The sequence below is a fragment of the Labrus bergylta genome, chromosome 3 (assembly GCF_963930695.1).
Source record: "Labrus bergylta chromosome 3, fLabBer1.1, whole genome shotgun sequence".
Lineage (NCBI taxonomy): Eukaryota > Metazoa > Chordata > Actinopteri > Labriformes > Labridae > Labrus > Labrus bergylta.
In genome coordinates this window covers 9,623,887-9,638,349 of record NC_089197.1, presented here as the reverse complement: position 1 = coordinate 9,638,349, position 14,463 = coordinate 9,623,887, and the positions used below count along the sequence as shown (strand labels likewise).

The 14,463-nt window shown below is 43.4% G+C and overlaps 1 protein-coding gene across 5 annotated transcripts; it reads left to right on the top strand.

The window, feature by feature from the left end:
• The first annotated feature begins 368 nt into the window (after positions 1-368).
• Positions 369-14,347, top strand: LOC109988616 (sodium/potassium/calcium exchanger 1). 5 transcript variants are annotated; one of them, XM_065952642.1, is made up of 12 exons: positions 371-850; positions 1,439-2,562; positions 5,967-6,107; positions 6,811-6,919; positions 8,206-8,259; positions 8,505-8,555; positions 9,591-9,668; positions 11,168-11,277; positions 11,409-11,642; positions 12,105-12,194; positions 12,766-12,932; positions 13,658-14,347. In XM_065952642.1, the coding sequence occupies exons 2-12, from the start codon at positions 1,612-1,614 to the stop codon at positions 13,905-13,907; spliced, it is 2,235 nt and encodes a 744-aa protein (XP_065808714.1). In that variant the 5' UTR covers positions 371-850; positions 1,439-1,611; the 3' UTR covers positions 13,908-14,347. The 5 variants fall into 5 exon arrangements, with proteins under 5 accessions (XP_065808716.1, XP_065808715.1, XP_065808718.1 ...); XM_065952644.1 differs by lacking the exon at positions 5,967-6,107 and having other exon boundaries at positions 369-850; XM_065952643.1 differs by lacking the exon at positions 8,505-8,555 and having other exon boundaries at positions 370-850.
• Positions 14,348-14,463: the final 116 nt, after the last annotated feature.

The following is a 14,463-nucleotide window of genomic DNA, read 5'->3' as shown; positions in this document are numbered from 1 at the left end:
ACGTCATCATGATGAGACTGTGGAGCATCCTGACACCACCACCTGTGTCTTTGACTGTGAGTTAAATGTCTAATCTTATTTATTTAATTCTGTTTAAAGTTTACCCTTCATGGAGTATTTATTATTGTCTCAAAGTGAGTTTGTAAATCACTGTCCGTCACTATCCATATTTATCCATTAATACATCATTACTCTTTTTCTACATGTACTTTCTGAACTCTGTTCAACCTGAAACAGACGGTTTTGACACCTGATGTTGTGGGGAAGTCGGAAACACGTGCGTTTTGGACATATTCAATCTCCGCTCAGATTCCCTTTCACGTTTTATTACATGTCTGTGAATGATCACATCTCAGCCTGAGGCATAGCCTGCATTTCTCGCTAATCTTGTTTCCACATTTATTTTCAGACTTTTCTCTCCGTGAGGGGGCTCAAATCTGTTCTCCCCACTCCTAAAATCAATCTAAACGCGACCACACCCAAAAGAAGGATCAAACTCCCCCTGTGCTCCACTGAACATGTAATTATTCTGCATCCATCAGGCACCGCGCGCAGAGGTCTCACCTCAAACACGCAGCTGCGACGAACACACACACACACACACACACACACACACACACACACACACCTGTTTGAATGTTGGCGAATTAATACAGCAGCGATATGTGTGAAAGGGAAGGTGAGAGGTGTTCGGCTCCTAATCGTCTTAGCAGCATTATGCTGAGCTGCGTTCAAGCCCTGACATGCGGTGCGCCCTTGTAGCTCCCCAAAACCCCGGAGTCAGCGTCTCTGCGTCCGTTACGCACAGCTGGAGGGACGGCGGCGAGGAGGCGAGCAGCCGACGGTGCAGGTAAGACTCCACAACATGTCACTGTTCACGGGGGGTTTTTATGGATTTTATTGTCTTCATGTTCATCATTTACATTTTGAATGAATACAGATTTAAGATTTTCTTCGTTCTTGCGTAACCATCAAAACAAATGTAGCTACACCTGAACGCGCCGCTTTTAAGTGAGTTATTTGTCCTGTTTTTAGAAACATGGGAATCTTAATGCACTGTGGGTTGTGTTCATCAATGTTCTCTTAATGGTCGATTAATACACACGCGAGTTTTAACGTCTCGTGTCTGTGCGCGCGTGCATGCTATAGTATACCGGTATGTAGAAAACATCTTTGAATTAAATGGCTTCATTTGTGGAAGAAAGTTCGGATTCCTTTCCCTTTTGGATCATGTTTAACGTGTTTTCAGTGGACTCCTGGTTTGTGAGAAGCCAAAGCCAGAGTGATTATGTAGCCATAGTAACAGGTGGCTGTCTGCATCCCCAACACACACACACACACACACACACACACACTTCTCTTCAGTAGGTCTGCCTCTGCAACTATGCGAGCTAAGAGGACATTACAAACATCTTCCTGATGTGTTTTCTGTTTTCAGTCTTTCCACTGGTTGAAGCCGCCCTCTGTAGAAGATGAAACACACTGTGTGGATGTGTGTGTGTCCCCTTCCTCGTCAGCGGCGTCCCCTCGCCACTCATCTCTGCTGAAACCATCAACGGATAGCGATGCATCTGACATAGCTTCCTGTCGGGTGTGGAGACCGCGAGGACAATGAACGCGCACTCGCCTCTGAGGAGGAGATTCAGGCGTGGTCGCCTCCTCTTCTTCGTCTCAGGTGTGCTCTTCTGTCTCGTCTACACTCTGACTCTGAAGGCCTGGCTGCAGGAGCCGCTCGCCTCCGCCCAGACACATGGTGATGATGATGTAGTGGAGGTGAACGTCCGTGAGGTGAGGCCGTCCAATGAGACGGCGGAGGAGGAGGAGGAGGTGGTGATGTCACCTGACAGCTCCAAACCTCCCCTGGTGTTTGTTGTCAACAGGACGGATATTGAACAGTGTATCTATGTGGAGCCCCCCAAACCTCCACCACCTCCAACCACAGCTCCCCCTCCTCCCCCACTAACGCCCCCCCACAGGAAGGGAGACTTTCCAGAGGACCTCTTCTCAGTGGAGCAGCGCCAGCGAGGCTGGGTGGTGCTTCATGTCGTAGGTATGATCTACATGTTTGCAGCTCTGGCCATCGTCTGCGATGAGTTCTTCGTCCCCGCTCTGGAGGTCATCACCAACACGTTGGAGATTTCTGATGATGTAGCCGGGGCGACCTTCATGGCAGCTGGAGGCTCTGCTCCCGAGCTCTTCACCTCCCTCATCGGAGTCTTCATCTCGCGCAGCAACGTGGGCATCGGGACCATCGTGGGCTCGGCCGTCTTCAACATCCTGTTTGTGATCGGGATGTGCGCCATCTTCTCGAGGGAGATGCTGCACCTGACGTGGTGGCCGCTCTTCAGAGACGTCACCTTCTACATCCTGGACCTGATCATGCTCATCGTCTTCTTCCTGGACAGCAAGATCCTGTGGTGGGAGAGCATGCTGCTGGTGCTCGGCTACATCAGCTACGTCAGCTTCATGAAGTTCAACAGTCAGATCGAGAAGGCGGTGAAGACGCAGATCAACAAACACATGAGCATCGTCAAAGTGTGGAGCGCCGAGGAGCCCGAGAAGGTGAGTGAGGGAGACGGACATAGAAATGTTAAAAAGATGCAAAACAAAACATCATCCTTGATCACTTGGAGGATTTAGAAAACAACCCTGTCTGAGTGTTTCCATCAGTCTGAGTCCCTTAAAGTGGATTCATCTAAACTTTAGCAGCTCTGTTATTCTGCAGCCAGATCTCCATCCAACATCTGAAAGCAAATTCTGATTACAGCCACCACTCGGCTCCTTCGCTGATGCTACACTGAAATGTCTTCAGTTTGAATTTCATGGTATGAGTTGAATTGAAATGTTCATTCTCTGATCAGAGAGTTATGCAGCAGCTGCTGTCGAGATCTGAAAGTCTCCTTTAAGTGACAAATGTTTCAGTCAATGGACAGAAATGTATCAACAACAATTAAACCTAAAAGCACAGTAATGCATTCAACAGAAAGAAAACATTTGTTGAGCCTAAAGTGATACATTTGTCAGTTCCTGAGTCGTTCATGACAGTAAACTTTACGTTTAGGTTGAGGGCTGTTGGAAGAGCAAAAATGAAATCAACAAGTGTTAACTGATGCACAATAGAGAGCCCAGATAGTGATAATGGAGCCAAAAACTGATGGGAGGCATGTAACAATGTCACACAGGAGTGATAAGAAGGGAAAGGACGAAGCGTGATCCTTGACTCGAACCTTATTATGGACATTTTATATTCTTCAGATATCACCAGTAAATCTTTATGTGATTGTCTTGCAATATATAAATTATCGTAGAATCACTGTATCAGTCAATCAATCATTATTTGTATTGCCCCATTTCACAACAAGTGTTACCTCGAGACGCTTTACAAAAGAGCAGGTAAAATACCTGACTCATTGTTATGCTACAAAATGAAAAATGGGATAGGGGGAGATGGGAAAAGTCCTTGTGTTCCTGTGGTCCACACTTCCTTGCCGCTGAGGTCGGAGCAGGCCGTGCATGATTGAGGACGGCGGTGGTTTGTGGGGGCCTCGCTCACCTCGCTGTAGGTTGGGGGAGCTCCGTCTGCTGCCAGGACAACGCCTCCTGCACTTCTAACACACTGACGCCAGTGACTAACTGAAGGAGGGGGCGGGGTCCACATATCGTTGGCCACATATCGCTTATTAATCATCGTATCGTATGATGAGCTACGCTGTGATCCCCACCTCTAATGTTCAAACAGGTTGTTTTAGTATTCTCGTGGGATTTGTTGGCCGAATGAAACCAGTCGTGTCGTTTGATGTGCAGTTACCAGCAGAAGAAGAAGAGAAAGAAAAACACAAAAGCAGATGTTTCTGCAGCACTCGATATCACACAGACGTCCATCTCTGCACACAGGATTGCTTTTGTTTCCTTTCATCTGCTCACAGTTTGCTCTGCTGCCTGCTCAGATTCAGAGGGAGGGTGGGGGGGGGGGGGGGGGGGCAGACAGTGATTTGTGGGTCTGAACAGATGACAGCCTGTGTTTGTGTAAAAATCCTTTGATGATGCTGAACAGAGAGGACTCCAGGTGTCACAGTGAGGAGATTGAAACGTCACAACCCTGATATGATAAAAGAAGAGAACAATAGATTTACATTAAAAGGTTTTGTTTTTTCTGCACGACGTCTTGCAGATTGAACATCCCTCTGCAGCAGGCAGAGAGCAGGGAATGTGTAGGTCCGTAATTAACATGCAGCGCTGTGTGTTTCAGCGTTTCAAGTATCCACCGAACATTCTGCAATTACCCTGAAGCACGTCTGTGGTCACTTTTCTCCCCTTCAATCACAGCTCTGAGCTTAATGAGGCATGCTGCCACATTAATGGGTCAGAAAGACGGAACATTTAAAATATCCTCTTCCAGGAATCCACCATGCAGTTACATTTTTATCAATGTATTTGTGTCATATTGCACATTCTTTAAGCGGGTTTTGTCTTATTTTTATAATATGTTCAGAGGGTAAACGCACAAACACTTCATGGTGGAAGGACCAGATGGTGTTGATTTGTTATTAAGTTATTTTACTTTTTTTTTTTAGCTTTTATTGTAGAGACAGAACAGTGGATAGAGTTAGAAATCGAGGAGAGAGAGAGAGCAGGGAATGACATGCGGGAAAAGAGCCACAGATCGTCCCCAGACCCAGAGGACTGTGGTCTCCATGCATGGGGCGTTCACTGACCACCAGGCCACACAGACCGGGACAACAGGAGGCATACATGCAAGCTGAACACAATGACACCGCACCCTGACCTGTGACTGGTCAAGCCTCTTAAAGGCACGTCGGCGAGTCCCCAGGTACTCTCCTCTGATTGGTTGATAGTTTCACTGCAGCTGCGCACCAATCAGCAGCACAGGTGATTCACATCAAAACCTGGAGGATGAGCAATGGTAAAACATTTTAAACCCTGGTTTGGATATAAATAGTGTTTATGTGTTAAAGTGTGCATCAGATGTTTTCTTCTGTGGTGCCATAGGGATGATCAAAAGGGGGTTTGCATTGTTTTTGAGGCATCACAAGTAGGGGCGGAGTTTAAATTAAAAAGCTACACTGAACAGATAAATCTTAAGCTTGGATTTGGATAGTTTGCACGTCCTCGAGTCTTAGCTCCTCAGGCGATGTGTTAGACAATTGAGAGGCCTCGACGCTAAATGTGGCTTCACCATGTTTCGCTTTTACACGGGGAACAGCAAGTAATCCAGAACCAGCAAACCTAAGAAGTCTGGGAGGTTCTTACTGGGTCAGGAGGTCTGACAGGTAACTAGGACGTATCCATTTAGTGATTTATGGACAAGTAGGAGCATCATGAAGTGGATTCTGTGAGCTAGTGAAAGAAGAACTGTTTCAGTGATTCAAATAAAAGTGGCAGTGTTGACCTCCACACAACAGACCAGATCTAAAAAGCAGATCTTCTTACTGGGGGATTAAGCTGTGAGGGGTCCTGAATAAAGCCCCCCCGTGTATCCCCTACCTCTCTTTATGCATGATGTGTAGTATTCCTATATCAGTATATCCCAAAGGCCCAGGTTTTCTACTGTATATGCTTTTTTTTTTTTTAAATCAAATTTGCAACATGTTGGAGAAATAGTCAGGAACAACAAAGATGTCAGTCTGTAGTGAAAGAGAAAGATCCACTTCAGGGCTTAAGCTTCATGATGTGCTTTTTTGCTGATGATGCACGCTGAACATGCTGTAGAGTTAGTGAGATAGGATTACTGTATATAGGACTACCCGGGTACACTGTTCAGCTCTGCACAGCAGGCAAGTCTGCAACTGTCAGCAGGTTTGATCTTCATTAAAAATTAGCTCCAGACAAGTTTGATTTCTGAAACTATAAGTCTGAAATCCACAAAGAAGTCTGTGACTGCAAACGCAGCCTTTAACTTTTACCTTGAATTACTAACTGATGGAGTTGAATCACTGACTCTACAGGAGAGTGAAGCTCCGTCAGCACCTCCTGCTCCTCCTCCTGTTGCTGCTGCTGCACCAAAACAGGAGCCTGAACCCCCTCCCACCACCCCACAAAGCCACAAACCGCTGTCAGAAGCCCCAGAGGACAAAACAAGACTCAGGGTAACAAGAACTCATGTTTTGTTCATTTTCCACACAAGCGGGCATTAGTATTTAAATCACACAATTGTAAATACTTGGTTGTCTTTTCCAAATCACTTTACAACTCTGCTTGCATTAAAATGTGACTTTGTAAGGTTTTTAGTATGAGCTGATCATGAGCTCTTACATATTTGTGTTTAGACTTAATTCTACAATTCATTTATCAGACGCTTTTTTACCCAAAGCAACGTACATCAGTGAGTAAGAACAACACAAGCAAGGATCTGGAGAGGAGTTAGTTCAAACAAACAGCTTTAAGTCTGATCGGACACACGTGTGCTGACAGGAAGTGACCAGAGGCAGAGCACAACATCGACAGCTGCTCTAATCAGCATCAAAACCATCCTAAAATCGCCTTTATCAAACAAAACCATCGTCATCAATAATATCATTAATGTTGTAGGTGTTCATAAAGAGATGGGTCTTTAGCTTTTTCTTAAAGGTGCAAAGGGACTCTGCAGATCGAATGGGGTTTTGAAGTGCGTACGAGAGTCTAGTTAGAGACTTAGGACCCTGTTGTGAAAGTTGGATCAGACTCCTTTCATTGGCAGAGCGTAGTGGGGAGGGAGGGAGTGCTGCACTTGTTCAACTCAACGTGCTCTGAAAGTGACCTGAGAGTTTACTGCTGCGTTTTGATCTCTGACTCTGTACCCGCTGTCTGCAGGCTCGCCCCGTCCTGCAGCGAGGCGGCAGCACGGCGTCGCTCCACAACACGTCTTTAAGGAGCACCATCTTCCAGCTGATGATCCACACACTGGACCCCCTGGGAGAAGGTAACAACCGGATTTAGCTTTCTTGAACATTGAAGGCAGGGTTGTTAATTTTCTAAAACTAGCTCCTAGTGCTCCGTCTACAACCACCCCCTCCCCTCTTTGCTTCCTCAAAAGCCACGCCCCTCACTTTAAAATGATAAAGAACAAAAGCTCAGTTCACTTTCTGATGATCACCTTGTTCCTGGATGCAGTGAAGTGGCAGCTTTTTCTCTTCCTGTAAGTCAGAGTGACAGTACATGATGAACCTCAGAGACCTTCATTCCGTCCTTGAACTCACCGTGCCGTCGCTCCTCGCTCTCACAGCACTCGGCCACCGCTGAGCCTTAATCAGCTTTAAATACGGACTAATAGAAGCTATATAACAGCCGACATGCTAACGGAACAAGCTCTTTATCTCTGTGAAAGTGATGCAGCAGAGCTGAGGCCGACTCTGTAACACAGGTCTGTCTGGAGTTTTTTGTCTGGGCGGCCAGCTGGAGCACTGACGCATGCAGAGGTGGAAAATTGACCCATATTTATGAATAGCATTTATTTACACTTTCTGTCTTATCATGTCTACTTTAAATAAATTCTTAAGGGACTGAAAAAGAAGACGTACGTCCAAAGTCACAAGTTAAAGTACTCACAAAAGGAAATGTGCTACATTGAATGGAAAGAAAGCTGCTAGCATTTAGCAACAGAGCCCAAATATCAGATTTTAATTTAATCCCCCCTTGCTGACAAGGCATTAAGGATTTTGGGGCGAAAATTAAGGGTGGCCAGTATTGTTCTAAGGGGGGCCTACGCTGCCCCTGGCCTCCCCTTTGACACGACCCTGCTTTTGTGAAGCTGGATTCTGATGAAAGGTAAATCAGTTTATTATTCAGTAACATTCATTCAGATGTTGAGAAAAGTGCTAAGGTCACTCCAGATGTTGTTAAAGGAAGAATGTGCAACATTTCACTCATAAATAAAGCAGAAATCAAATATATCCGGTGTGAATGTCTCTCTGAGTCATGACTGTCTACAATGAGTGAGAAGCTCGAGTCCCGTTGGCTGTGTTGTTGTCAGAGCTGTGTTTACATGGACGGGACAGCCAGCCATAAAGCTGTTTTAGTGAGGGACTCGAGAGACTTATTTGAATTTCATGTAAGCGTTTTTAAATCACGGTCATTCTGTGTATAGAGAACAGACTGCAAACAGGAGAAACAGACGATTTTATCAGTTTCGATTGGACACAGGGTGTAGTAGGCTATTAAACAAATCTAGGGAGGAGTTTAAATATCTGCTGTGGGTTTCTGTCCTAGAGTCAGACCTCAGAGGGGCCCAGAAAACCCCCGGGCCGAAAAAATCCAAGCGAGGTGAGAGCAAAGAAAAGGTGTAGCCGTGCCGGTGTTTAGTGTCGTGTATGTGAAGTTGTGGTTGTTCATCGTGTTTACAAACTTCATCTGCATTTTATTCATCTGTCATAACTCAAACGAAAAGACAACATTGAACAAAACTTTAAAAAGATGGTTTAAGATATTTATATTTCATATTTTAAAAGTTTTAATCATAGGAGACGAAAAATGTTCGGTATTAATACTCTTGAATCTCTGCCAATCAGAGACGTCCTTTAATGGTGATGTCAGAGGGGAGGGGTCAGTGCACAGGAAAGGTACGTTGTTGACATTGTTGACGTTGGTGTTGTGTTTATTCTGGTCTGCTCCTGTCCAATAACTGCGTCTTAACTTATTCTTCATGGTTTTCCTGTTTTGTATCAAGAGGGAAGTTTTTCTCACTTCGATGTTTGCATGTTTTCTTGTTTGCATCCTCTTTGTTTCCGTGTCGTTGTGATGGATCTCTGACCTCGCACACTGGCTGTCTGTAAAACTTTGAATATGAATCACATAATTCTTACAAAAATTCAGTTGGTACATCTTCTAATCTTCAAATAAAAGCTTCCATGTGGTTCCTAAAGCTCCCAGATGAGGCTGCAAATGCAACACTGCATGAAGTAAAGGATCCATATGAATCATATCCTACATTTCCTTTTGATTTGATACACATGTAAGAGTCCATTACACTTTTATTCGGTTGCTGATTTGACTGATTATGATTTATTTAATACAAAAAAAAAACATAAGTGAATCAAAGAGACGATATAAAGTGATATAAAGAGAGATCCTGCACTGCCAATCAGATGTACAATCAAGATTGACTCTGCACAAAACATTGTAACAGAGGCTGTAGTCCTCAAAGCGGGCGGCCCAGGTTTGAATCCGACCTGTGGCTCCTTTCCCGCATGTCATTCCCTACTCACTCTCTCTCTCTCTCTCTCTCTCTCTCTCTCTCTCTCTCTCTCTCTCTCCCTGACATCCAACTCTATCCACTGTCCTATCTCTACAATAAAGGCACAAAATGCCCCAAAAATTTGCACATGTATTGATTGACTCTCCTCAGGAAAAAAATATATATATACATTGCTATCTGCTGTAATATGTCTAAACATTCAAGCAGAGGTTTGGAAGAATACCCTGAGTCCTCACAGAACTTGTGGTGGTTGCAGTATTTTTGATCCCAGTCTTTCAAACTGGCCAGTGTGTGTTTGAGTCTGAGGTCGAAGGCATGCTGACTCGTTTGTTGACAAAGTCATACGAGAACAATTTTAATAGCTTCTTGTTGTTTTGGGCGACGATTCTCTTAATTGCAGCAAAGAACAAAGTTAAACCCGTGAACGCCTCACGCTCGGGCAAATTACAGAGCAAGACTCATCACCGCCGCTCTGAAGGTGAGTGAAGCTTGTTAAAGGTTCAATCCGACTTTTTTCAACAATATGAAAAGGGTTCTTTCCTTTTCAATTAAAGTCAGAAGTTTGAGATGAAGAGGCACCTGTTGTCATGACTATTAATTCTGTTTTTGGATATTTCTGTGCAGGAGATGCAGAGCTCATAAATGGACTGTTTCTATCAGAGATGGTGTTTGAGGGTTAAAGACATTTTCCTCCACAATCAGTGCAGCTTCTCAGAGAGTGTGTTTGTGCGTCACAGTGTGCAGTGATGAGCTCCTTCAGACTCTGAGGTTCACAGTAAAGGGGGTCTGCAGGCAGCCTGAAGAGTCCTTAAAGAGCCTGAATCAATCAGCCCCAAGATTAACATGCAGATGGGTGTGTGTGTGTGTGTGTGTGTGTGTGTGTGTGTACCCCTCCCAGCCATTATAGTGGAGCATCTCAATCTCCAAACACTCAAATCATTCCTGCTGTGCCTTCATATCGGTCCACACACCTGAATAATGTGTCAATTTAATTTAACATTCAAATTATTAGTTTTTACCTACTATGTGGATTAGCTAGAATTCTTGTTCCTGTGTTAGAGTTTGAACCAAACACCTCCAGATGACTGTAAAATGTTTTTGAGCGGAACGCAGGTGTCATTAAACTTAAGCATGAGACGTTCCCATAGAAAATATGTGGCTTTGTTCACACTTGTGTGAAACCCTTGAAAATCTCCTGAAGTCTTTTGGGTTGAGCTGCATGTGTGAATGCAAAAAGCTCCTTTTTTCACTCAGACTTCACCCAGAACACCCCCTAAAATTTACCTCAAGCAAGCAGTTTGAAGTGATGACTTTTATTCCCTGCGATCGTTGTACAAATACAAACAGTTTCCTTCTCCATGCATTATGTTTTCTATTCTCCAGTATCATTCTTTTAACGTTATGTCTTGCCTCAGGAGACCCCCCTTCCCCTTCCCCTGTTACAGAGAGTCTCCAGCTGTGAGGTGCATGTGTGAACAGCCAGATCAGGAGGACATTCATGGGCAGTCCTCCTGAAATGATCAGAAGTGCATAATAGGGCTGTGCTCAAAAAATCGATTTGGCAATATATTGACCTGTGCTCCTTGCAAATACATGTATTGATGAGGATGATACAGAATCAATACGGCTGCAAAGCTGTGATGACAGTTTTGAAGGACAATTGACCTATGGTGCAGTTCACAATAAAACCTTAGCTATAGCTCTGGGATTAAAATATTTGAATGTATTTCTAGGATCTCTGAGGACCTGATTTGAAGTGTTTTAAGATGTAAGATCTTTATGCCTCTGCTGTAATTCTCAACAATAAAGAACAGCTGTTGTAGTGAATTCTGTGTAGGACGTGGTCATCATCCAAAATCAATGTATGTCATGATGTGTATCGTATCATTGCCTCTGTATCATGATACATATTGTATCGTGGGGTTGTGGGAAATTCCCAGCCCTAGTGTATATGTGATTCTTCCTTTGTTTCTCCAGATGATGATCCAAAGACAAATACTGAGCAGTCCGGGGCAGCAGGGGGCGCTGCAGTCGAGCCGTCCACATCCCAACTTCAAAAGACTGAAGAGACGAGAAAGAACGAGCAGGTAAACCCGTCAAAGGTGTGACTAGTGACTGTAACTGTTTCCCCTGTTTTGCTTATAAAACAAATATCAAGCATCACAGGGGTTTTGAAATTTGCTTCAAAAACATGCTGACTTGTTTGACTACCCTGCAGGGGGGGTCAGAGGGCGGCGCTGAGGACGAAAGCGCTGATGAGGAGAGCAGTGACTCCAGCGAGAGTGAAGATGATGATGGAGACAAGGAGGAAGAGGAGAAGGAGGAGGAAGAGGAGGAGAGTGAGCCGTTGTCTTTAGAGTGGCCTGATAACAGACGAAAACAGGCGACGTATCTGTTCCTGCTGCCCATCGTGTTCCCGCTGTGGCTCACGCTGCCCGACGTCAGAAACCCGGTGAGTGTGACGAGACACCCACACACATTTTAAGCTAGATTTGAAGATCTAGCTAAACACATCCAACACAGCTTATCTGGGTTAAAACATAAACCAACAGATTCACATTACGACCACAGTCATGGTTGAGTACATTTTGAAATGTGGCACAAAGGCAATCTGGACAGACTTTTTATTTTTTTTATTTCTGTAACATTTCTCCTGGTAGATATGTGTTCTGTGAGGTGAAATAAAAAGTGTAAATAGATTTTATCACACCTTCAAAAACCCAATAAGGAAGTGTGATAAAAGAGAAATGTTCTTTCATCAGATCCAAATCTATAGCCGTTTAAACTTTAACAATAGAATAAAATATAATTACTTTATTGATCCCAAACTGGGAAATTGTGATCCCCCTTTTTTACCATTTCCATTGGGTAGTTTCTCTGAACACAATGTGTGATCTCTTTTTGTAATTTTCAGGCATCCAGGAGGTACTTTGTCATGACGTTCATCGGCTCCATCCTGTGGATCGGGGTTTTCTCCTACCTGATGGTTTGGTGGGCTCATCAGGTTGGTTGATAGTTAATATACAAGTTGCTCTAAAAGGAAATCACCCAGTCAGAAAGGCTTGTGTTTTTACCGATTGTAAAAAATATTTTAGTCATAGCCCTCTGAAATAATGAATTACTATCCTATTAGCGCTTTCACACTCCTGAAAAACTCCAGGAGAATATCCGGAGCAATCCTCCTGAAATCATCTAGATGTTTTCAGCAGTGAATATGTGAAAATGGGTTTCGACTTGTAGGTAGTTTGGTTTAATCACATTCACAGAGTCAACTCATATTTACTCACAACTCTCCAGGTAATGTGTACAAACCTTAAGTAACGACAAGCCAAGCTATGGCGATTCTGATTTTCACTTATTTTAGGATATTCAATAAAGACACCAAAACATTCATTTACTGAAGGGGCTCTGCTAAAGGGGGCACAAATACGATTTTAGTTTGAGTTGGCAAAGTGAAATATCACCAAGACGTTGCAGTTCAAAGCCATGATAAATATATGTATGGTTGGATGACTATTGAACACATGCAGCTCTTAGTATCATATGTTTTTTAACCCGTTGTCTTCTCTCTACAGGTGGGCGAGACTGTCGGCATCTCAGAGGAAATTATGGGCTTGACCATCCTGGCAGCGGGGACATCGATACCCGACCTGATCACCAGTGTGATCGTTGCCCGTAAAGGTCTGGGGGACATGGCCGTGTCCAGCTCAGTGGGCAGTAACATCTTTGACATTACTGTAGGGTGAGTGACAGCAACATCCCTCCTGTGTGTAAACCAGCTGTAAGCTTGACTTATCTCAAATGAAGAAAAGCATTACTAAATCACTGTTGTGATCCTGAACATTAAAATCATATGCAGACATTTAAGGCATCAAGGTAGTGAGTGTAAAATCTTGGGACAAATATCTAAAAGAAAGGGTTTCATAACGATATCTTACTTGCTTGTTTTTGCAACAAAGTTCTGCCTTTATTATCATCTGCATACCAAGATGGATGTGTTTTAAATATCTGATTAATAGTGCACAGAAAATGTCCCAATTGTAGGATTAAGTAAGATTTATCTAATCAAATAGAGAAAAAAAAATGTAAAAGCTAGAGGACCTACAATTAAACCCTGAGGAACGCCAACTTGACTTTAGCAGCTGATTATGTAATTCATAAATACAATTTTTGATATGAAATGAATTGTATGATTGCAGGTATTACTTAAATTAACTTGTATAGTATAAGTACTGAAAAAACATCTGACTAACATTTATCGCACTATTATAGTGTTATGTATTAATGCTGCCACCATTTTTGAATGTGGTAGCTAGACATGGTCAAGCTAGTTATTTTACCTATTTCAATATGCTTATCTATTTGTGTTTTTGGATCCGGCATATAGGATATTCAATGATCGATTATAAACCAAAATGTACTGGTCAGAAGTATTGACAGAATCCTTTTTGTCCTCTCTGGTTTCAGTCTGCCGGTCCCGTGGCTCATATACACTCTGTTACACAACGGCGACCCGGTTACCGTCAGCTCAAACGGCCTGTTCTGCGCCATCGTGTTGCTCTTCCTCATGCTGCTCTTCGTCATCATCTCCATAGCCGCCTGTCGCTGGAAGATGAGCCGGATGCTGGGACTCACCATGTTCATACTGTACTTTGTGTTCCTGGTTCTCAGCGTCATGCTGGAGGATCGTATCCTCATCTGTCCCATCTCCATCTGAGCCGATGGGTTTGGACTGTTATCGATCGTCACCATTTTAACAGACTAAATATGCCGAGACAGGATCAATGCTGTCATTAGGAAATGTAAGATAGTCAAATACAAGCTTAGTGAAATTCAAAACTCCTGGATGCAACTCCAGTATTTCCGTAACTAAAATCTCTTAAACTAGTGTTTAATGTTCAGTGTGTAAAAGGATGTTTTTTGTGTAAAAGTTTCAATTTGTCGAGAGAAACAGTGATTGTGTGTGTGTGCGTGTGTGTGTCGGACTGTCTTAGCTGTGTGATAAACAACAACTGGTGTCATTTTGTCAGATGTTACCGTCTTGTTAAATACTCTTTTTGGACAGATGTCGATGCAAACGTGTATTTTATCGATAGGAAAACTATTGATATCTCAAATTACAATTCCATGCTGCAATAAATTATTTTTTTAACAGTGGGCTGGAGCTGTGGGTGCATGGTCACTGGAAAAAAGTGTGCAAAGGAGTTATGTGTTTGTTAGGCCAATTTACACCAGAAAGTTATTTGGATGGATGAAAACTGGAGACAAACTCA

Coding starts and splice junctions, on each gene's coding strand:
- LOC109988616 (XM_065952642.1), top strand. CDS start 1,612: ATGAACGCGCACTCGCCTCTGAGGAGGAGATTCAGGCGTGGTCGCCTC. Junction 6,920..8,205: donor ACTGGACCCCCTGGGAGAAG/GTAACAACCGGA, acceptor TTTCTGTCCTAG/AGTCAGACCTCAGAGGGGCC. Junction 8,260..8,504: donor GCCGAAAAAATCCAAGCGAG/GTGAGAGCAAAG, acceptor TCTGCCAATCAG/AGACGTCCTTTAATGGTGAT.